The sequence below is a fragment of the Periophthalmus magnuspinnatus genome, chromosome 17 (genome assembly GCF_009829125.3).
Source record: "Periophthalmus magnuspinnatus isolate fPerMag1 chromosome 17, fPerMag1.2.pri, whole genome shotgun sequence".
Lineage (NCBI taxonomy): Eukaryota > Metazoa > Chordata > Actinopteri > Gobiiformes > Gobiidae > Periophthalmus > Periophthalmus magnuspinnatus.
Genome location: NC_047142.1, coordinates 10874083 through 10899352, shown reverse-complemented (window position 1 = coordinate 10899352; position 25270 = coordinate 10874083). Strand labels below are relative to the sequence as shown.

The 25270-nt window shown below is 38.2% G+C and overlaps 1 protein-coding gene across 1 annotated transcript; it reads right to left on the bottom strand.

Annotated features, from left to right (window-relative positions):
• Positions 1-843: 843 nt before the first annotated feature.
• ccdc18 (coiled-coil domain containing 18) lies at positions 844-24526 on the bottom strand. The gene is made up of 23 exons (XM_055228653.1): positions 24410-24526; positions 23435-23529; positions 22443-22571; positions 19463-19559; positions 19230-19351; positions 17861-18149; positions 17269-17356; positions 16982-17199; positions 16287-16397; positions 15061-15192; positions 14732-14866; positions 13784-13861; positions 13578-13694; positions 11549-11716; positions 9894-10036; positions 8592-8755; positions 7960-8173; positions 6976-7075; positions 6203-6340; positions 5660-5788; positions 5094-5231; positions 3973-4521; positions 844-3528 (listed from the first exon to the last, which is right to left on the bottom strand). Exons 1-23 carry the CDS (start codon positions 24524-24526, stop codon positions 2887-2889), a joined length of 4113 nt encoding a protein of 1370 aa, XP_055084628.1. The 3' UTR covers positions 844-2886.
• Between the last annotated feature and the right edge of the window lie 744 nt (positions 24527-25270).

Below are 25270 nucleotides of genomic sequence, written 5' to 3'. Positions count from 1 at the left end.
ATTAAACTTACCTGTCTCCATGTGACCAAATTACAAGTCACATCTTTGGAGAGGTGGTCCTGCTCACAGTTAGAATGTATGTTTTTCAAAGTATTTTCTAGAAATAAAAACACTTGTAACACTTGAATCAATGCAAAACATATTAATACTAAGGAAGAGACTCGATACTCAGTGCCCATTCTGATACTGCAGTAATAATAAAAACACCGTCTTTAGACAATAGAATGTGATGTCCAGCATATCAGGAAAGGTTCATTTCTGTCCTGTGAATGTGACTTTTTTAGTATCAATACTTGCTCAAATGAGTATCTAGTTTAAATACTCGTTTTAGTATCATTTAGTATCTGATTTTCAATACGTTTAAAAACCCTAGTCAACTTACATTAAAAAAAACAAACAACAACAATAAAAAACTTGTGGGAAGAATAGCTTGACCGGGACTATTTGGAGTTAAACCAGTTTCAGTTTGTTTAGATCTGAGCGAACTACTTTTTCCTTCACAGCCTCCACTCTCATCTGGAGACACAGATGTCCCTGAAACATGAGCCTCACGAAACATGGGAACTCACAAACCACAGTGGAACATTCACATCCATAAAACAGAATATTAAAGTTTATTTAGGCTAGATCGAAATAAATAAAAACATCTTTAACATTTACATTAAACAGACACGTTAACAAAATATTACATATGAAGAAATGAAAGGTGTAACAATTGTAGAAATACTAAATTGAATAGAGATGCTGATCTGATACCCAATATGAAAATTTGTTGAAACGGATATTAAACTGAAAATGCTGAATCTGTGCATCCCTAAAATTGATTGATAAAATTGCCAAACGAGACAGTAGTTGTAAGTTACGATGTTGTGGCTTTGTCTCCCTCTTGTGGTGAAAGCAGGTAGGTGCGCTGAAGTTTGGTTAAAAAAGCTACTGGAATCACAGCTTGAGATCAACGCTGTGCAATCTCTAAGGGGAACTTTTCGATACCCTGTTTAGTTTTTAGGCCATGACTGTCCATTGTATGATTTTAGCTCTTTCTCCTTGGTTCATACTGATGCCAGTGGTGGACCAATTTTTAATCACGAAATAAAGGACGCACCTCAATGTACTTTTTGGTGGCTCGTTTGAAGCTGTTAAAATTTTTAAGTTCTGCTTCCACTTCTCAAAGCCTTTCTGTCGTTATTGTGTTTTACCATCAACAGAGACTCCACAGTGAGTGACTATGTTCACATGCACACAAAAATCTGATTATTATCTGATTTCTGGACCTTTATGATGATTTGATTAGACATGAAAACTGCAAACTCTGATGTGAGTAATCAGAGGGACCATTATCAGAAAGAAATGAGATGATTTTGCTGTTTATATTAGAGTTGTCCAAAGTATTGAAAATCAGATACTAATATATACTAAAATATCGAAACTCATTTGTGCATAAGTAAGTATAGATACTACAAAAACAAAAAACACATTAACAGGACAAATTCTGAGCTTTCCTGAAAAAGAAAGTGCCATTTTGAGCTTTATCAGAACAAGCATAAGACCTCATCTTAACAAAGAACAATTTTTTTGTGCAGAAATCTGATAATAACCAGATTTTGAGTGTGCATGTTAGTAGTAGCTATTAGCTGCAATCTCAGTCTGCCTTCCCTCACAACTGAGAGGAAAATCAGCTCCAGTGCACAAGCAATTACATGATGAATATGATATGGCCCAGACTTAGAGCCTAAGTCACCATTTTTACACAATATTATAGTAGCTTAATTTAGAATTAAAAGGTAGTTAAATCTATCGGCTAATGACTTCACACTTCCTTGGTTGGTTAAATCCATCTGTCACTCACATCAGATAAAAGAGGGTGACCAATAGGAGGAGCGGGTGTGTCTGTGTTGGACCATTAGATGTTTTATGTAACATCATGTGGCCCACCTCATGCACATGTAAACCTGTTCTTAAAGGTGCACTATGTAGCTTTTCTGGTGTGGGGTCCACTGCCAGCTTATCTCCATGGAAATATTATTTCTTTGGCCTGAAATGTACCACAGTATGTCATTAGACTTAGCTATCTTATATACATTGAATTACAGGTGTTTTTATTTTTAAAAACCTTAAACCACAGATGTGACCTATAACTTAGCCTGATGGTTGTCTCCATGAAGATAAATAAGTGAAATATCAAACTGTGGAACATGGTAGGCAATGCAATAACTTCTCCATGAAAACAAGCTGGTGACAAACTCTCCACTAGAAAAGTTATGCATTGCACCTTTAAGTATTGACATTTGCCTCCAAACCCACCTTATTTTCCCAAGACAAACAAACTTTACTCCAATTTCTCCTATTCACCTTATCCTGGAAGTTGACTTGTTGGTCACATGAATAGAATGTTTTACACAAATCAAACTACCGTACTTTATATCAGATTTTAGCAGCAAAACTTTTCTCAAATTCTCCATCGAAATGAGTGGGACTCCTGCTTAATTGGATGTGCCACCAAAAAGACACTACAGTTTAGTATGTCTGTGTAATCCCTCAGTCGTCCAGGTCTGATCCATAGCAAAAGAAGAAGTTTAAATCTGTTCCTACAACGATTTGTCCAGTTGACAGATTTAAACGTCATCTTTTGCTACTGCAGTTTAGTAGCAGTTAACTGTCAGTCGCTACTAACACGAGCTTAGCCTAGCCTAGCTTCTTACTTCAACCTCCCTTCTACACTTTCTGTCACAGTCATAACCATAGATACATGCTTATAACCTTGACGGCTTTAATCAATTGCAATCTGATTTTAAGTGAAAAGAAAAATTGTAAACATGTTCATTGTTTTCAATCAGCTGAAGGACATCACACTTAACAACTCTATATAACCACCGCCTGGAACTAATATCACGTTTTGTTATTCCACACAGACTGATCCTCCTGCATGGCCAAAGTCTGGTTCACAAACCTTAGCATTCCTGTTAGTGTGCTCAAATTGTCCTCCTCGTCTTCTTCAGGAGGCGCCAGCGTTCCCCGGGACTCCCTCCTCCCCTCCCTCTCCTCCCTCTCCTCCCTCTCCTCCCTCTCCTCCCTCTCCTCCCTCTCCTCCCTCTCCTCCACAATCTCATCCACCTGCTTATCCATCATGTACGTCAAAGGGTTGAAGGATTGATCGGTGGTACCTGTGATGTCTACAGAAGTCAAACCCTGCCAGCTCTGGTCCACTGTGTTCTCTGGAAACGGTGAGATGGAGGAACGCGACACTGACGAATGGTCCTTCAAAGCATCCTTCAATGCGGTTTTCAAACTCGGGGATAGATCTAGGGAGGAGTTGTTGGTGCTGCTTTGTAACCAGTCGGAAACCTTCTGGTTTTTGGTGAAGGAGGTGTGGGTGGGTGGAGGTTGCTGGGGGAGTGAAGGAGAGGTACGAGGGGAGAGGGGCAGAGAGGGTGGGGCCAAGGGAGGAGGGAGAGAAGGGGCAAGGTGTTGGCGATCAGCGGCTCGTTCCAGACTGGAGATTTTACCCAAAAGACGGGTCACTTCGGACTCCTGCAGTGAGAGAAGACAAGTTTAAGTTAGGATAGACGTAAGGAATAGTCACGATACTAAAATGTCAAACTCCATTTTAATACTAAGGAATAGACTCGATTTCTGGTCAAAAAAGTCTAAAAATGGGTGTGTCCTTGCTCCGGGGGCCACTGCAGTTTCAGGTACTTGGTGACATCACATAAGACTGCCCTGATTACACTCAGGTGTTTCTGATTACACGCAAACACCTAGCTGCAGGGCCAGAGTTTGAAATGTTGATAACCAATCACACTGTTTCTCATGTGTCCAGACCTCCTCCTCTCTCTCCCTCTTCTTTAGTCCTTAGTTTAGTCCCTAGTGTTTAGTGATGTGATAAATATCTGCCAGATCCACTAAAAATATTTCCTCCACACTTCAAAATCAAGATATAATTGAATGTGCCTTTTGTTGTTGGTGCAGTGGTACCTTAATGAGCAGAGAGTCCTGGGAAGATTCCACAGACTTGTGCGAGGCGTGGAGCTGCTGCTGGAGGTCTTCAGCCTGGACTCGGCTCAGCTCTGCTCGGGCAGAGAGCTGTTGTACCCGACTCTGCAGCTGAGCGCTCTGGGCCCTGGTTTGGTCATACAGCCCCCTGACCTCCTGGAGCTCCACTCGGCTCTGGAGCAGCTGAGACTGACTCTGCTCCAGCTGAGACTGCAGACACACGGCCAGGCTACGGGCGTGCTCCAACTCTGCTCTGCTTTGGTTTAGCTGAGTCCTGGTTTCATCTAGTTCTCCCCTGGTTTGGTCCAGTTGAGTCCTGGTCTGATCCAGTTCTGTCTGGGTCTGGTCCAGTTGAGTCCTGGTTTGGTCCAGTTCTGTCCTGGTTTGGTCCAACTGAGTCCTGGTTTGTTCCAGTTGGTCCTGGCACAGCTGGATCTTGGTGCTGAGCTGCTCTTGGGAGGACTTCATGGTGGAGGAGATCTGCTCGGACACTTTGAGGAGCTGGCCTCTGGTCTGCTGCAAAGACTCCAGCTAAGGACAAACATAGGATGGACTTCATTGTATGTTCTTTTGAGTTTCACAAATGCAGAAACACAAATTAAAATAACCTGATTGCTACACACGAGTTCAGCCTAGTTAATCATTTTAGCGTGTATGAAAACGTATGTGGTTAGAAGGGTGTATCTGCGACTGTCTGTGGGCTGGTGCAGGGGTCAGATGATTGAGAACCGGGACTAATAATAGACTATAATGGTCTCTGTAAAGCACTTTTATAGATAAAAGGTACATTTGTCCTCTGCATTTGATGTATCCTTCAATGCTGCTGGGGCAACCTATCAGGAGCAGAGGTCCACTGTAGAGCGCGCACAGGGACCCATCTCCAGATCTTAAGATATGCTTAGACAGGACTACCTTGGCTGGAGGGTTTGATCTATTGTGGATGTTTTAGGGTGGATGTTTTAGGATGCATAAATCATGACATTTACAGAAGAAAGTCCATGTACATTTGGACAAAATGCAGATTATCTCCCTCTTTAATGGCAGTAGTCATGAGAGTATAACAGGACCTTAAACACGGATCATCTGGACTGGTCTTGTTGTACCTCCTTGCTGTGCTGCTCTCTCTCCAGCTCCAGCTCTTGTTCCAGACAGGTCACAGTCTCCTGGAGCCTGGCCTCAGTGTGGAGCCAGTGCGCCTCCTTCAGTGCGAACTCCTCCTCTACACGGGATAGCTCCTCCTCCTGTCAACACAACAGTCGTGTAAGTACTAGGCATGAACAATTCAGGAGGAATATTGAATTGCAATTTTTCTGACAAGCATTACAATTATGACTAGATTTGTGATTTATGTTTTAATAATAGGATTCTGTTCAAAGTTCATATTTTAAACGTGTCCAGGAGAATTGACAGAAAAACTGAAATAAGCCTTTGAACTGACAAATTAAATGAGAATCACATGTATTTCAGAAGATGTTTGTACAGATCTACAGAGTTAACAGTTCTTATGCAGAATAAGACCATATTGAATTATTTGTGGAGGAAATGATGATAAATATTGCAGTCTTTAGTCATAATCAAATCAAAATTGCACTTTGAATGGATGCAATATGGCAGCCCTAGTGACCAGTGATAGAGAGATTGTATAACGAATAAACTAAGTGTGTGAGACCTTGTCCTTGCTGTGCTGTCGGATGGTCTGCAGTTCTGTGCTCAGAGCCTCACAGCGCTGCAGAGTCTCTTTAGATTCAACAAGAGCAGCCTCCAGTTTGTGCTGACAGACCCTCAGCTCTCCACTCTCCTAACAGACAGACACACACACACACACACACACACACACACACACACACACACACGCATATTGGAAAGTTAAGAAAATCAGACATAAGTACAATTATCAATTAATGTAATTTTTAAGAGGTTTGTGTTTTGATGTTTTAGTTTTCAAGAACAACTCTCAATCTCAACTATATGTATTTTTCCAAATGGGGATGGTTACACCTTTTATTCTTCTTGACAGAATTTGCATTATAATATTTTAAAACAACAAACATTTGACTAAATGGCATTACTTTTTACTTTGTTCTTATTCTGACAGGTCAAGACAATGGTAGAAATCATGAACAGGGATGCAGACTTTACCATTAAATCCTTTTTTATAGTATTTCAAACTAATACATTTATGAAAAACTAAACATTGGTATTTGTTCCTGACCTGATTCTCCCTGTGGGTCAGCTGTCTCTGGGCCTCTCTGAGCTGCTGCTCTGTGGCCTCCAGACTCTGCTGTAGAGTTTCCACCTTCCTCTGCATCTCCAGCTTGTGCTCGCGGATGGCCACGTCCAACTGTCCCAACTGTCAAACCACAACAAATCGCAACAAACCAAGGGGCTGCCTTAGAATACCTCAGGTTTACAAAGCCAATTTAAAACCAGAAAGCAAATATGGTGCAAATGTTACGATAAAAGTGTACAATGTATACGTTTAAGTACATTGTTTATACAGAGTTCAGACTAGCCTGGGTAAACCTGCTCCAGACCAGGAAGATCCCTGTCTAAATTTCTATAGTAATTGAGTCAGACTCAAAGTGAGCCTGGTTTATGAATTTTGAATTTTAAAAGCTCAATGTTTAATTCTATAGCTGTGATTTTTAGCATGATGCTATCTGTGCACTGTCTTTGTATTAAATAGATCAAATAAATAAACAAAATATGTCAGATTTGGCCATTTTAGCCTCGCTTACAAAGTAAGCAAGGTTTTATGAAACAGGCCCCTGTTTAAGACCAGTGCAGGGCAACAACAATGCTTCAGTGTTGTGTCTTTCCACTTTTAACTTTTATACGTCAGAAAATATCTTGGAAACCATTATGATAATTTGTGTGCAAAGTAGACAAAAATCACATGAACCATCATATAAAAACAGCAACATATGAGAAGTTATTGCAAAACCATATTTGTCAAAATACAGTTCCTTCATTTTTGTACTATACCAGCTGGGCTCTTTGCTGCAACTCCCCCTGTCTTTCCTTCAAGGCATTGTCCATGTCCAGAACCTCATGTGTTCTGTCCTCCAGCTCCCTCCGGCACTCACTGTAACACACATGCACATGCGCGCGCGCACACACACACAGAGGGTTAGTTGACATGCACCTCTAGCCCTTTTCAGTTATTTTTGTTTCAGTATCTAAACCAATGCATAATGATGATCTTTCCATTTCATTAACAACCATGTGAGTGGTACAGAATGGATCCCACAGGAGGAAAAACATGTGTAGTCTTGTTGTATTTTATTAATGGCTCCACCAGAGGGCCGAAGGCTGTGGGTGTGTACACTGGGGCCTTACTGTGAATGCAGTCTACTTTAGGGCTCTTTGTTACTCCCAAAGGGTTATAGAGGTAACTGTGGCCTGGTGCTTCATGTACTCTGGCATTAGCAAATAGCCACATTTTTAGGTCAGGTGAAAATGTGCCATAAATAAATAATGTGCCATCATTTGTTATGGTGAATTACGGTAGCCTTGTTTGATACATGATATATTAGACTTATTTAGGGGCTATGTATGTAAAGTCTAACTTTAACATATTCTAAATAAAATGCACAAAATACAGTATTTGAGTAAACACATTACCTGCAACACTTATGGGTTGCTTTGACGTAGAATGTTACACAGGCTACAGAGGGTTGTGCTTAAAGCAGTTAATGCCAGCAAAGGACCATAAAAATATGTTTTGGACAATATATTTTGGGAATTTACTTTTGGAATACTGTGTAGGTGATGCAGTGTGCAAAATAAAACCATTACAAAAGGAAACATCAAAATATATTTCTATTACAACAGATAATTTAAAACGTGACATAGTCACATACAGTTCCAGGACATCCACAAGGAGATCCTATTTTCCACACATTTATGCAACAAAGCAGCTCCAGTCCAATGCAGTGTGGGCCTCTGTCCTGTAGAGGCACGCCTCACCTCAACTCCAGGCTCAATCTGTCAACAGATGCCTGTCTCTCCTCTGCGATGCCTTGAGTCTTCTGGAGCAGGTCCCCAAGCTGCTGCAGTTTCTGTACTGTGTCCCTCAGCTCTGCTCTCACCACCTCCAGCTGGTGCTCCAGAGCCTGAGCCCTCTGTCTGCAGAGCAGCCCATCAGCCTCACAGCGGTGCAGCGTCTCTTCCAGGTCTGCCACTAGAGGAAGAGGTACTAGTTAGTAGGTAGTACTAGGTAATAGCACTACTGTCGCATTTCCAAAACATTTTACATAATGCTGAACTAACCAAAGAGTTTTGTATTATGAAAAACAGTGAAACGTAATGAGTAAATGTACATATTTATTGGCCAAAGTACAAAACATACCAACATAATTTATGCAACATGTGGTACATCTTACTTCTGATAGAGACTAGATGAATTTGACACATTTGGCCTCTCATCAAGAAGGAGCAACAAGTTTGTCTTGGAAAATCAGCAGCCCCCAAGAACTTATGTCATAGTCCAAAGGTCGTCTTTGGATTCAGAAAGAACTAACCTCATGTGCTTTGTATAGTTTAGTAGATTCCAGTATTTTGCAGATAGCAAAAATCCAAATGCAGACCCTGTGTCTTACCCATGTCTGTCTTGGTGTCCAGCAGAGCCTTGGTCCTGTGCAGGCTCTCCTCCAGGTGGTTGATCTGAGACGCCTTCTGAGCTACGTCCTTCTTTAGATGCTTCAGCTCAGACTCTTTGGACACCAGTTCCACTTTGTACTTGGTCATCTCTGTCGACAGATGGCTAAAATAAAATAAAGACTTTATTCAATTCAATTAATCAATGTTCAATCAATTAGCCAAATCAAATGATCCTACTAGCTTCAAATGTCATCAAATACCTTAGAGTAAGCATAGCCCCCATTGTAAGGTCTAGATTACAAAAAGTTATGGAAGTGGCTTCACTAATTTCAACAAACATACCAAAACATCAAAAACTGCATGTCCAACCAGTGTAGTTAGAAGTGATTGCGCAGATTAAGACAAGTCTGCTGATATTACTACTTATATACACATCTCTAAATGGGATGTGGTTGGGATTGGGAAAGGGAGGGCTCCTGATCTGTGCCTGGAGAAAAAAATGGGATGTTGTGATCACAAGACTGACCCACACGACTAAAGTCATAAGTGTTACATCAGTGGAGGGCCATACACGAAATATGTGCTAAGAATAGAGTCCACAGATAATTGTACCGACATGAGCAGAGTCAGTATAAGGTTTCTCATTGATCTGTGTCAATGTAGCTCAGACAATTAAGAGGTCGAAGAACTATCTTACGTATTTATTAACTGAATATATCTAATTTCAATGTACTCTTAAAGAAACACAGAAATGCATAACTAATGTATCCAAAATGCATGAATACATTAAAAGAAAAGAATTTAAGGTTTAAAAGTGACTGCAATAGGATGTGTTCAAGGACATTACAACATTCTATAATCTTATTTGTTTAAAACTGAGCTGGGGGGCAGGGCAGCATTCTATGGTGGAATTTGCTGTTTAACTGTGAGAGTGCAGATTTGTTGATCTGGTTTAATATCTTTGTAATTACTGCGCCTATCTAATGTCTTCTCCATCAGTAAAAATATTAAAGTGAACCACATTGACCATATTAAGTCAGAAGATTAATATGGAACGTCTGCAGAGGCAATAATATGAAATAATATGATTTGTGGCAAATAAACCGCAAACATTTCATAGACTTATATAGACCCCTACCCTCATCTGTAATTATGGCATCATCAAATCCTACATCAGTATTTTAAATGTGAAATGCAGTCACCTCAATGAATGATGTTTTTATAAATATTGAGCCTAGCAAAATTTCCAATAAGTTGATGCAGTAATTACGGTGGCAGGTCTATAACAGGCTTTATCTGACCTGAGAGAGTTGGTGAGCTGTGTGTTCTCCAGCTGCACCTCCTCTAGGCTCTTGTCTCTTTGTAGGACGTCCCGCTCTCGGCTCAGTGCTGCCTCCTGGAGAGAGGCTCTAGCCCGCTCCAGGTGCTGCTCCAGGTCAGACACCTAAACACAACAGAGGACATTTCATGAGCAAATTAGGCTGCCTTCATACAAATGTGGGTGTAGGTTAGTTTATTTCCCATAGGTTACACATCGTGCACCATGGAACAAAAAAAACAACCACAAACACACAATAATTGCGGATGAGGTGAACTGTGTAACATATTTTGTTATTACATGCTTATCTCCATGTAGATGTCATTGTTTTGTCTGGGATGGTACACAGTATGGCATTAAACATACCCACCTTGCATTTATTATTATTTTTTTAAATACAACTATTGTCATTTTTAATTGTTGACTAGTCAGTCACAATTAGTTGATTAATTGTTGCAGCCCTAAATAAAGGCATATACTTTTTATATTTAAATGTTTTATTTTGCCTGTTAAAATATTGCAACATCATTATCACAATACAAAACATAGTTATCAAATATATTTTTTTTCTTATATTGTTCAGATCTAATCCATACTATGAAAATTATCAACAACATTCTTAAAGTAAAGTAAAGTTTGACCTACAACTTCTCTAGCTCACATCCCCTGGACTGCTCTGGGCTGATGTCCTTCTGTCTCAAAAGAGCATTGTGGATCTACTTTGACCCATCAAATCACAAGGTCAATTCAACATGTCCTGAAGCTCCATCAGAACCCAACCACGTGTCTTAATTATTTTATTTAGGTTAGACAGCAGCACAAAGTCAGTGAGTGTGTGAGTTATCTGAAGATTTGGTGTTTTTCGTTTTATCTGTAAAAAGGCAGATTAAACTCATGATTCACAAGTTTTATTTCAATCATTTAATTTCATGTATTTATTTATTTATTTATTTCGAGCACATGTATCAAGTACAATTAATTATTTAAGTTCGAAAAGGAGTGGGAAGAAGAATCCCACCCCTATCTTCCATTAGGGCATAAATTAAATGCTTTGTTTAAGGTTCCTCTTCAGTTGAAAAGGAAAATGAAAAAAATGGATAGAGAGATAGAGAGATAGAGAGAGAGAGAGATTCTCCCTTCATATCAGCTACGAGATGATTTCCCTCAATGGCCAATAAGTTAAATATCATCACTCCTCAATATAATGTTGAAGTTTATATTGTCAGTAGTATTGACCTTATTCCACTCTGCTACTAAACTGTGGTTTCTTTGTGGTGGCACTTTTGGTTATAGAATTGGAGAATTTGAATAAACCAACGAGACAACACTGCACTGACTCTCTGGGAGGCTTTAAAAGGGCTTTGTAGTCCATATAGAACTTATTTGCTGTCAAAATTGGCAGCCCCGTGTAAAATAATACAACACAAATGATGATGGCAGCGCCCATGGCAACTTCAGGAATAAGGTGAATAGGGAAATCAGGCCAAAAAAACAGGCCATTTTGATATTTGGTACACACTTTATAGTGGGGGTGTCTTCCTTGCAGAGCCAACTGGTAATATTTTTTCAGCTTCTCATAACATATACAGTGTAATATATACAATATTGTGTTGTATATTGTTTCTAACAGTGACGTACCTGTTTCTGCAGTTGGCTCTGACTGTCCTCCAGCTCAGAGATCCTCATGGTGCCTTCACTAAGCATGGCCTGGGTCTGCTCCAGTGACTTTTGCAGCTGCATGTTGTGTTCACTGGTTGTCTGATAAACCAGCGTTGTACTGTGCAGCTTCTCCTGCAGTGAACACACCTGGACAGAGACAAGATGACATCTAATACTAATAACAATCATCATATTATTAGGAACACTTGCAATCTAAACTTCTGTTATTCTAAACAGGTTTGCACTGATCCAGCCTTTTCATTTCTGATATAGATTTTGATATATTATGAGACTATCTGGATTATCTGGACTAATTATGACTAGTAAATTAAAGGCCTGCAATGGAAATGTGTGTGCATTCATGTAGAAATTATGCTTATCAAATGTTTTTCTGTAAATGCATTTGATCTGTGCCAGTCTGTCAGAGACCCAGACCTCACATTGACATGTGTGAAGGAAACCCTTTGTTGCTGTTCATATGACCATGAACAGATGTGACCCTGCTTCTGTAACGTATGATGTTTTGCCATTCTGGTATAAATACTCAGGGCTCAGATACTCTGAAAGAGAGACTCTGGGAGGGCGACTCAGAGACTTGCTTGGGACGCCTGGAGGCTGCTGGTCTATGGCCAGAGCAGGCCTGGGTCCCGTCCTATCCAAATCTGTTATAACAAAGAATAAACCTTTTTGTATTTCATAACTCACCAGGTTTTGCAAATGGATTGCTATTCAGGAAGAAATAATTTCAACAACAGGCCAAACCAGGATAACAGCTGAACTGATATTTTGGAGCCAATACCCTATTCAGCAAACTTTCATGGATCAGCGCTGATATTCAATACCTGCATCTGTATCAGAGCAGCCCTCATTCTAAACGTGAAAACAGTTTATATTTTACAAGGGGCTTCCTCGTAGTACTTATAACTATATTCAGTAAGTTTGGTTTAATTTTATTCTCCCCATAGGCATCGTCTTCAATCTTACACTACCACATAATACAATAAGAGCTCAGGGCTCGCTGCTGGTGGTGAATTCCACGAACCATTAAACAACCATGAAACATATTCATGTTTAGATAAAGATGTGACATCAGGGCAAATTCTAAAATTATTGTAATGTTATACCACATTCTACAGACAAGTAATTTCCCTATGTTGATATGAAGTGAAATTGCTTAGGGAAATTTCACTTCATAAAATTTAAGAGGCTTGTGTGTAAAATAAGACATGAGAGACAGTTTCATATCAATGTGTTGTATTGATATAATGTATATAAATCAATTATATCATTTTTAGCTAATCCTCAGTATGATACAGTTGAGTCAATGCTCTGATGTAATGTTAGTATTGTTGCTAGAGAAGCATGTCAGTACACATTTAAAGATCCTCATGTAATTCATGTGTGAGAACAACACAGCACAGAGAGCGGCTTCTGCGTTTGACACTTTCAAAGGATTTCAAGAAATGGGCCTTATATACAGCACGCAAATTAATTATGGAAAGTAAGTTAGTTGTGCTTTTGAATTGCTGCGTATTTAATGCAGTATTTCCCAACCAGCGGTACAGGTACTCAGGAAAACTTGCAATGATTTTAGATTTGAAAGAAAGATGGAATTGAATAGTATTTGCACAGAAAATGTTCTTGGTGATTGTGACAGAACTAACACAGCAATTTCACTATCTAAAGAATTAAGACTGAAAGTGCTTAATAACAGTTTTTTCTTCATGTTGTCTGGACTGAAACAGAGCAAAGGATCATGGTCTATGTAGTTTCCTGTTTTGTAGCACCATAAGAATGAATTTAAGCAAAACAATTTGTAATTCGTTATAGTGTGATGGCCCACAACATTATTGTGAGACTTGGACGATACAATATCATGATATTTTTGTTACATGCCTAAGTTTATAACATGGTAAAAGTTGATTTTATAGTCCCCTTTAATTACTGAAAAATGACTTTACACTCCTACATAACAACAGAGGTGAGCAGGGAGGATGTGAGGGAGTACCTTGTCGTTGCTCCTATGCAGTTCAGCGTCGTATCTCCTCTGTGTCTCCTCCATTTGCTGCACATACACTTGGAGCTGGTGTTCACAGTTGGACAGAGATGACTGAAGCTCCAACATCTGCTGACACAGACACACATCATGTAAGATCATTCCTGCATTCTCTTAGTACATGTTTACTCTGTCTCTTAACTACTGTATGCCCGGACCTTTGAGGTGGACTGAGTAGATTCCTCCTTTAATCTCTGCTCCAGCTCCTCACGGTGCTTTTCTTCTAGCTCCTTCTCCTGTAGAAAAAGCAATATGGTCAAACATATACGCTACCAGTCACAGCTTTGGACACACTTTCATTTAATGGTCTATTTACATTGTAAATTCTCACTGAAGGCATCAAAAACGATTAATGAACGCTATAGAACAAAGTAAACAAAAACATGTTTTATATTTCAGATTAAAAAGCCTTTGCTCTTGGCATTCCACTGACAAGGCACACTTGTGAAGTGAAAACCATTTCAGAAGACTTCATCATGAAGCTCACTGAGAGAAGACAGAGTTTGCAGCGCTGTCAACAAAGCAAAGGGTGGATTCTGAATCTAAAATATAAAAACTTTCTGTGACAAATAATTGCTGTTACTCTCCTCACACTGCCCTGACCCTGCCTGTCCAGACCTCCTATTAAGCTGCACTGAGACCTTTGACCTTTGAAGAGCAGTGGAAATGTTGCTGCAGCTAAACTTGAATTTCCCTCAGTATCAGCCAATCTATCCAATTCCATACATCTTGCTACATATATTTTATGTCTTCAGCATGTCTATACAATTTGAAAGTCAACATAATGAAAAAAACACTGAATGAAAAGGCATGGCCATACTAGGGTTGTCAACTTTGGGCAGCTGAAGTTGTAGTTAAATGTGCTACATAAATAAAACTGAATTGAATTGGAAAATCAAATGCTAATCGATAAATAAAGAGTGTTTTATTTATTTTTTTTTCATCGTGGTATCAGAATCAGTACTGACTATCAAATCTATCCTTAGTATCGAAAAAGAGTTTGAAATTTTTATTATCATGACAACACTAGTCCATAAAATTTACTGGTAGTGTATATTAATGGATAAAATAAAAGAATAAAGAATAACACATGACGCAGACTTCACCTGTGTGAGCCTGTCCACACTGCTCTGGAGAAGCAGAGCCACATTCTGAGCCTCGTCTCTCTCCACCTGCACAGAACCAAACAGCTCCTCTGTCTCCAGCAGACGCAACTGGACCTCTTTCACCGATGACTCCAACTGAAGAATAAGGACACTGGTATTTTACTGGTGAAATCAAGTATGATTTCATTCACACATGACTCTGTTTGGGCAGACCTGTCTCAGGTCAGGTTGTATGAGTCAATGGAGCTTAACATGGTTATAATTGTTTTACATAATATGTCCCCTTTGAATGATTTTGGGCATAAAATCACACTACTGCTACTACTTACCATCTCCATCTTGTGCTGTTGTTCCACTGACAGTTGGTTCTGTGTTTTCTTACATTTATCGAGCGACTGTTGGTATTCCCTCTGCTTTTTACTCATCAGTGTCTGGTAGTGCTCCACAGTACTAGTCTTCTCCTGCAAGTGAAATGCAAGTTTAAAGATGCACTATATTACTTTTCTGGTGGGGGTAGGGCATTGTACTTATCCATCATCCACTTGTACAATGACAGGTACTTATAGTGTTAAGAAATACATGGAAAAACATAAATTCTTAGGTCCTAAATTACACAAAATGGATTTGTGATCTTTAAGCCAAGTTTTAATGTTGTTACTTCATCAAAAAAATACAGTTGTGTTTTGTTTAATTCACACATGTTTGAGTAACCTTTTAATAGCTTTAAATATGCAGGGTTTGTGTGTTAAACATGTGTGATGAATAAACTCCTGGTACGTTTTTGATGAGGACACAACATCATAACAGATCAGAAAATACCGTAATATGGGCCCTTTAACAAACCCCCATTCATTTAACATGGCCCAGTGGCTTAACGGCTCTCTAAACATAAGTTTAATGGTATACTGTGAAAGATTACAGGCAAAGCAATCAGGTTTCCATGGATACAAGCAGGTGTCAAACCATGATCACATTGTTTTGGTTCACGAAGGAGGCACGTGTCCCAGTGTAACCAATGAGACCACAGAAAACACCCATCGACTGAACTGGGGCCAAAGGTCAAGACCACACTGTGCCTGCTACTCACTGTATAGTGACAAAATCCACCATATACCTGTAAGTATTTACATGGTATTGAACTGAACACCATAATAATATGGACGTGTTGCCACGATACAGATTCCGATACCACGATGATAAAAACTCTTTATTTAGACAATATAATGTGATTTTTAAAATGTAATCGTAGTACTGGTACTTTCTTTTATATTACCATGTGGCCTTATGTCTGTGTAGTCTCTCAGTCGTTCAGATAGGTTCCACAATGGTCCTTCGGCGTATACTAGTCTGTATAGTTTTATACTTGTTCTGATATAGGTCAAGATCATTCTAAAGCTACTGAGGAAAGGTTCATTTCTGTTCTGTGAATGTGACATTTTTAGTATTGATAGTTGTTCAAATGAGTATCTAGTTTGGATACTAGTTTTGGTATCTATTAGCATCTGATTTTCAATACTATCTCCTGGGGTTGTCAAAAGTAAGTAGTGTGTGTAACCTGCAGCTGCTTCTCGAGCTCAGTATTCCTTAGAGCGGCCTGGCTGTAGGCGGAGGTCTTCTCCTGAAGCTGTTTCTCCAGAGCAGCCACACGAGCACTCTTCCTCTTCAGCTTTACAGACAGAGAACAATAACCAACACACTCCATCATTTGTGTTCTTTAAAACCTACGAAGAATGTCACAAAACAACTGTACAGAGGTGGGTAGTACTCTATTACATTTACTTGGTTACATTTAATTGATTAACCATTTTTAAATTGTACATTTCTAGCAGCATACCTTTACTCCTACTTGAGTGAAGTAATACTCTTGAGTAAAGGTTTTGATGAATCTTCCCACTGTCAGTAAGATAAAAGCTTTATTTTGACAATATCAAATGATTTGTGTTTCTTGCATTGCTCCTACATATTTGATTTATTTTTTCTCCTCATATTTGTGTCTGTTCTTAGAAAATACCAGATTTTGTCCATTATTTCATATATTGTTTTGGTTCAAATTACACTAACTTCAAATTATAAATCAGATGTTATGTCCTGACAGTTTTTGAGTTACTGTTACTTAAGCAGCTTTTCCCAAATACTTTTTTACTCTTGGTTAAGTAATTTCTTGGACCACTCCTTTGTACTTCTACTTTAGTAATATTATTTTGAAGTAACGTTACTGAGTACAGGTTTTGGCTACTCTCCCACGTGTACCTCCTTCTCGGTGTCGGTGGCCTGGCTGACTTTGTCCATGAGTTCAGAGTGGAGGTTCTGGTAGTGGGAGGCCCTCTGTGCCATGGAGCTCTGCAGAGAAGAGACCTCTTCTTGGGCTCGAGTCAGACGTTCCTGTAGCCTCTCGACTGCCCTCTGCTGTTTGCTCCGGTCTGACTCTACAGACTGGAGAGCCTTCAACAGCTGCTGGTACCCCTCACCTGGGTCAAAGAGGTTGATTTTTGACTGTTATACACTCAATTGAATCATAGAATAAAAAAAAGAAATACCTGGCTGCAGCTGCATTATTTGTGCAGTTCCTGAGAAGTCCAATGACGGCAGCATACATGGCCGTGCACAGAGGGGCCCCAAACCTCCCTGATAAAGAAAAAAAAACAACAACTTTATAATAATATAATAAACAAAATGCTTATAACCTCAAGATTCAAGATTAACTTTATTTTCCCACTAGTGGGAAATCTCAATAAACCATAATATAGCTAATTCCATGTTAAAATATATTTCCAAAAGTACTATTAATACAAAATATATTTTAAAAATATCTATGTGAAAAAAAAACATTTTTTTTAAATAAAATAAACAGAATTGTTGCATTGCTTGGATTAAAATATGCTGAAATTCAAAAAGTGCCAAGACCAGCTGTTTATATTCATTCACTGATTACTTTGCCTTTCCTTAAAAGGTTATAAATATTTACTATTTATAATAGTTTTGTTGTCAAAACTAGTCTAATAATTTGTTTTTAAATTATTTTAATCACAATTAACCAAATATAAAACAACACATACAATTTTAACAAACGAAAAAAGGAATTTGACACAGCTGATCTGCGATCTGAAGCCTATGTGTGTTCACACTCACCTCCTGCAGGTGTAGCAGCCGTAGCACAGCCTCCAGACTGTTCAGCTCGGCTCTGCTCTGTAGCGCCTCACTCTGGCTCTGCTGGATCTGCTGCTCTTGGCTCTGGTTGTGCTTCCTCAGGTCCTGGACCTCCCTGTGCAGAGCAGACACCTCCCTGCAGTCAGCCATGCGCTCCATCAGCTGTTTCTCCATCACAGTCACCCTGCGGCCTGCCTCCTCCAACTCAGTCTGCAACAGGGAGCGCTCAGAGGCACACTGTTTCAGCTCACGCACCTCCGCCTGCAGACCACTGAAATACAAAGGTTAAGTTTAAATGATGTCAAAGTGGTGATTGGTAATAAATATCCCTGTAATTACTGGGTTAATCAATATGAAAGAAAAACTGGTATTAATATATATATATATATATATATATATATATATATATATATATATATATATATAAATTATATTTGATAACTATATTTTTAATATAATAATAATTATTATATTTTTGCAATATTTATATATTTTGGCACAGTAAGATGAGTTAAATTTTAAATTAAAACAAAAAAATGCAATCATTTTACTAGTCAAACTGGAACTAAACCAATACCAACACAAGTCTAATGTAGACTTATATTTATAAATAAAATCATGGATATAATCTGCCTTTTTGTCAATTTTCCTTTCAAAAACAGTACATTTTTGCAAAATGGGGCGCCTTGTGTTGTTGTGATCCATTTATTTTCTTGCAATATCGAATATTGCGTCAATCAATATTCCAATATCAATATTTTTGCAATATATTGTAAAAACCTTGTTAAATAAAAAAAAGCTTTGCTCAAATGAATTTGTTTAGCATCAAAAGTGACAGCAATATTCAATCAAACAGAACACACAAGCTATTTGACAAGATTTTAAGCCTATAGGAAATAAAACACATTCATGTTCCTTTTTATTTTCTTTTTTAGCATATTTGTAAATGTGAGTGGGACGAGACATAATTTCCACAAGACAAGACACGAGATTGGGTCCCTGAAAATGAGATAATGAGACAACAAAGACTTTGACATAATTTATAATTAATTGTGTGATTCAGTTCAAAGTTTTGGCCTTACAATTGATGATTTATTTGATTTCATATGTTTGCTAGGATTGTAGCACTGTTTTTGCAATTACAGCTCAACTCAACAGAGTTAACTTTTTTTCCCCCCAAGGCAAATGTAAAAACATGGGTGAACAAATCTCATAAGAGAATTCTTTTCATATGTGCACAATCATGTGGCAATTTTATCTTATGAGATCTTGTGGAATGAGATTTTGTCCCATCCTTATTTGACTTGTATTTTGGAAATTCTTATACTCAGTTCTACTCTGAAATCCTCACCTGATGGCCTGGTGCTGTTGTTGTGCCTCTTTCTCTAAAACGGAGCACTTGATGTTCAGCTCCTCTTTCTCCAAGTTACAGCTGGTCAGGTTTTCTTTGAGTTTGTTCTCACTGTCCATCAGCTGAAAAGGAAAATGTGAAAAGCCTTTATGATTCCCCTTCTATGATAACTGACTGTCAACTTGATGCTACAGAACTCTAGAGTCAAATTATTTCAAAAAGTTTGAACATACCTTTTTGAATTTAATCAAAGTTGTGGATTTGTATTGACTGAATGCTTCTTTGAGCCTCTCTGCATTTTCAAGAGCTTGGTTTCTCTGCTGCTCAGCTCTGTAAAGACAAGCTTACTAAACATCCAACATCTGTTGGATAATAAGGTTTTTGGGCAAATTTTTTACCAAAATAAATATAATTGAATAGGAAGTTTCAAAAATTAGACACATTTATATAGTAATGCACTGGTACATGGAAATAGTATTTTTGGAGGAAAAAGGTAAATCAATTTGTGTTATTATTAGGCCCGAGCCTGGGACTACGTCCTGGCGAGGGACTCATTAAAACCGCGTCCGGAGCATGGAAAATGGCAAAAATCAAGTAGTAAACACGCCCCGACATGGCAGTGAGTGGTGTCAAAAATTAAAACTCGCTGAGCTCTAATTGTCACAAAAGACCCCGAGAAAAAATATCGAAAGCCGACTCGGTAGCGCCACCTGAAACTTTGATTTTCATGGGGCCAATGGGAGCCCGACTCGGAAAAAAGTCAACATAAAAATCTGGAACTCACATCAAAAAATAATACGTGTCGGGACATGACAAAAATGATATTATGGCCCCACCCTAAAATGTACAGGAAGTCGGCCATATTGGATCAAACCCGGGAACGACAAAAGTGCACACCCTCGCATTCAGGACATTTCCTCGCAGTTTTCATCACAAACACTTCAAATTTGGCCAAATCCCACTAAACCCATGTGTGATTAAAGATTATCAATTACATTTTGATTATGACTTTGGGTGTGGTCAGGGTGAATTTTCAACAAAATTGCAAATTTTGGAATATTTCAAAAAAATATTTCTCTTTCACACATTTTTTGTTGGGAAAACACTAATACAGCGTTTATGCACATTTGTGAACTGAACGCAATGATATGCAAATCAAGGCACTCTCTCACAAAATGACTCTCTAGCGCCCTCTTCAAATTTCATTTTCAAAAATTCGTAGAAGACAATCGATTTGTCATGGACGTGTGAAAAAGGGGCCTTATTTGTGATGGGGCACAATGTGAGAAAGTCACATGACTGTAGCTGTTATGGTTTAGGAGAAAAATAATGGGTGGAAAATGCGTTTCCATTATTATTATTATTTTGGTGGCCGCTTTGAAGCCATTTTTGACCCCCTGAACGTTAACAAAAAGTCAATTTTATTGGACCCAAAATTCAAGATGGTGAAAAATTTAGTTTTTTGAAATTCCTACTGAAAAATATTGAAAAATGACTCGGTAGCGCCCCCTAACAACCCCAATTCATTTTTTTGTACAAAGTTTCTCTTAGACAATTGAAATTTGGCACATATATCCTTCTTCACATGCTGATCAAAAAAGCCAATGAGAACATTCCTCTATTTGCAACCATGTTACCGTGGCAACATAATAAATGTGATCATTGAAATGAATGGGGTTCAGAGTACTGGACTTTGTTGTAGACTAAATAGATGCTCTACACTCATCAAACTATGGCCTAAAATTCAACATTGGCAAAAAATGTTGTATTTTGATGTTCAAAAAAATTAATGTTTCAAAATGACTCAATAGCGCCACCTCAAAAATCTAAATACATTACGGCAATGAGAGACCTTTCTCATCGTAGACAAATGAAATTTGGTACAAACATAGAACATGTCAAGACAAGTAAAAAATTATATTATGACCCCACCCTAAACCCTACAGGAAGTCGGCCATTGTGGGCGGAACCCCATTTTAAAAAAAATGTTACCTCTCACATTTGAATTTTTTGTGCCTCGGAAGAAACTTGCAAATTGGTCAAAATGAACTAGATCCATGTGGGATTATAGGCTACTCTCCCAAATGTTTTTAACTCTAACTAAAATGTGGGTGTGGCCATCCTTCAAAGAAAAAAGACATTTTTTGAAGTTTTAAATGGCCAGTACCTCAAACATGCAGTGTCCTATTTTCCGTCATTAATATATATTTTGTTCAAAATCTTGATCTGAGTGCATAGATATGCAATTTACACATGTCAAACATTACATTGCTCCACAGCGCCCCCTTGAACTTTTGAATTGTACTCAAAAAAATTACTTTGTCACAAGCATTTCAAAATTTGGCATGGACATCCCTATTGCCATACTGAAGAAAAAAGCCAAATAGAACATACCTCTATTTTCAAAGGCGTTGCCATGGCAACGTCTGACATTTCTCATTGAAATACATGGGTTTTGGTTAACTGGGATGAAAAATAATTACTTTGTCATAGACCATTGAAATTTGGTACACATATTCCTCTCATCATACTGAACAAAAAAGCCAATGAACACATACCTCTATTTCCAACCGTTCAGGCGTGACAATGTCATAAATGCTCTCATTGGAATGAATGGGGCAGTATTACTGAGACGCTGATTTTGGGGGGAGGGGCGATGTAAGCGGGAACGAAACGCAGGAGCTTCACGGTGGCGTGTAGCCCGCGGTCTCAAGAGGTGGCGAGGGCCTTTATCACTGCTTGCAGTTTTAATTATTATTATTATTATTATTATTATTGTGTTATTTTTAGTGTAATTTTCAGCACTTGACAGGTGGGATCAGACTGCTGTGGTAAAGAAGGAGCTGTGTCGAAAGGCAAAGTTCACAATTTATCGGTCAATCTATGTTCCTACCCTCACCTATGGTCATGAACTTTGGGAAATGACCGAAAGGACAAGATCACGGATACAAGTTGTCAAAATGAGTTTCCGCTGCAGGATGGGTGGGTGCTCCCTTTGAGATGTTCAAAAACACCTGGCTGTACTCAGGCCAGTCCTGTGTGATGTCACATAGCACTTGAAAGTGCAGTGGCATTGTCTTTGCTCACAATACAGCAAATGTATCTAGTGTGCACTAAATTTGCTATATACACAGCTAAGTAGCAAAAAAAAAGTTGATTCAAGGTGTAATTACACTATAATTATAGCACTCAATAATGAAAATGGTAAATAACCGTTTGCAAAGTGCAGTCTTGTTCTCTATCTCGTCTCTCAGAGCATTGACCTCCTCAGTTAAAGACAGAGCCACCATCTCATTGTGAGCCGCTTCTTCCTGACTACAGTTTGCCCTCATTTCCACCTCCCTGTAACACACAAGTAATCAGATCACACAGTGAACAGTAAAAACATGTAGTTTATCAAATACAGTTTTAGGTGTTACCAATCAGAATCAGAAATTGGTTAGTGATTTTTGGGTTATCAAAAGTATCGAAAATCAGAAACTAATCCATACTAAAACTAGTATCGAAACTAGATACTCATTTGAACAAGTATCGATAGTTTAAGTATGATCTTGACCTATATCAGAACTTGTATAAGACCTCATAGACTAGTATACACCCATGGACCGCCATGGAACCTACCTAAACAACTGAGAGATGACACAGATATAACATCATGTGGTAATATAAACGTAAGATGATTTAATGTTGAAAATCACATTCTATTGTCTAAATAAAGAATGGTTTTTTGAGTCTATTTCTTAGTGTCAAAATCGAGTTTGAAATTTAGTATCGTGACCACACTAAGCCAAAGTCTACCAGAATGCTAAAGATAATGTTGTACCGTGCTATATCCGTTTTAGTTACATAGTATTTTATTTATTTGTTTTTTCAAAGACTCGCAAACTAACTTTAACTTTCATACTTTAATGTATTCTTATTTGTGTGCAATTTTTTGTTCCTTGTGTTGAAAGAACAACTACTAAAACATATTTTTGTTTCACAACTTGTCATGATTGGTCAAACGCTAAGTGTTATGAGAAAACAACTATTGCTTCCAAGTACTATAACGCAATACCATGAAACAACTGTATCCTGCATTGTCTGGGTTATGGCTGTGTAAAGACAAGAAAGACATTACCCTAGACTAATCCATTTGTTTGTTTGTACAATATGTACACTTATATCAGGTCTTAGTAATGTATTTGTGCAGGTCAAAGGGTTACTTTAGGTGCTGGGCTTGAGCCACCAGTTCTGCTTCCAGGTGTCGGATGTGCTCACTCATGATTGTCACATTATTCCGTGGAGCAGCAACACGGCTCTATATTCAAAGACATATAAATAAGATTAGCTTCTGCATTTGAAGAAAATCATAGTGCACCCATCACTCCGATCATCTTATAGCATTTTTTGTCCTTTGCTGAGTCACGATGCAATGGAATTTTGCTGTGAATGTGTGTTTTCCACCTTCAAGGTACTCAAAATGTTTTACATCAAGGAGAGACTCACCCATTCACACACACATTCATATACCAGTGTACCAGTGGATCTGCCAATGATGTTGTTGAGCGGGATTCAAAGCACCAACCTTCAGATCGGTGGACAAACTGTCTACCAACTGGACTACTGTCGCCTCTAAATGTGTACATTGAATGACAGTAGGGCTGCAAGATTAATGACAACCACATTAAAATTGGTATTTAAATAGATGCAATTAGCAATTTTTATAGTTTGCTAATTGTGTTTGCCAGTTTCCTCCACAAACAACAAAATATCCTGTCTTATTCTACATAAAAACAACTAACCCTGTAATTTAGATCTGTCTGAAATGCGATTCTTGTATTAGTTCATGTTTTGGTCGTTTTAGTCATCAGATAAATTTGAAAGTAAAATTTGCCACACAGGTGTAATATTGCTTTGTACCCTTATGTGAAAGACTAAAACATTAGTTAGTAAACAGCTATTTTGGCAACATTTTGAGATTCACAATATTATCAACAATTTGATACAGTGACCATCTTGAATTATAAATTAAATTGCCAATATTAGGATAGTTAAGAAGAGTCCATCGACATTAGGTTTTTCAGAAACTGAATTTTTGATGAGCCTTAATACAGATTATATCAACCAACAGCTGAGTTTATTGTCAAATTAACTACACAAAAACCCAAAACATAAAGATAAGAACAAAGTGCTGTTACCTGGCTTTGGGAGGAGCCGATGTCAAAGCCAGTGATAAAAGGGCCATCGTGCACAGACAAACAGGCATTTTCCTGTCGCACAGCGCTCCCTCTTTTCTTGGATGAAACACAATCCATCTTCAGCTAGTCACTCTGAAATGAAAGGAGTGTCAGAAATACATTAAATGCACTCAGTAGTGGGAAAGAAATAATAATAAAAAAAAATAAAACTGCAAAATATATCCATGTTTAAAAATTAATTGAAATTAGTGAAGATTATTTTTTTTTCATCATTCACAATAATGATAATATACTATTCAGCTTTGTGATTTTTGCTCTGGACGCTGTCTCCATTCACAAATATATAAAATTCTAAAAATGTGCTTTCAAGGTGCACTATGCAACTTTTCTGGTGGTGGGTCTGCACTTTCTGGTTTGCCAAGAATGTTCCATATCATCCATCTCCATAGTGACAAATAATAAAAACACCTGTTATAAAGTAAGGGTTTATTTTACTTAATTTCTTATTTATTTATCTCTTAGTTAGAATTGTGCAGCTCTCAATCATAGTCAAAATAATGTTGCATATTAGCATTAACACAGATGATATCAAAGCTAGCAATTTAATAATAGTCACTCCAGCTCCTACCGTGGTCATATTTTCAGCTGCAAACCAACATTTATTTACAAAGTCAACAATTGGTAGCATTTTGGTCTAGACTCTTAAGACATGTGCGCACACCATAATCTGTAATAAATTTGTAAATATCACAACTCCATTGAACTCACCTTAAGTTTCTTTCCCATGACATGTACACATTTTAACTTGGTGTATTCTCGTACATTGTTAAATTAACATAGTATAATCGCGTGTTGTAGTTT

Excerpts from the sequence above, each read along its gene's own strand:
- ccdc18 (XM_055228653.1), bottom strand. The coding sequence starts at position 24,526 with ATGGATTGTGTTTCATCCAAGAAAAGAGGGAGCGCTGTGCGACAGGAA. Across the intron at positions 13,862-14,731 it reads GTGTGGACAGGCTCACACAG|GAGAAGGAGCTAGAAGAAAA; the intron begins GTGAAGTCTGCG and ends CTTTTTCTACAG. Across the intron at positions 5,232-5,659 it reads GACAGCACAGCAAGGACAAG|GAGGAGGAGCTATCCCGTGT; the intron begins GTCTCACACACT and ends TTGTGTTGACAG.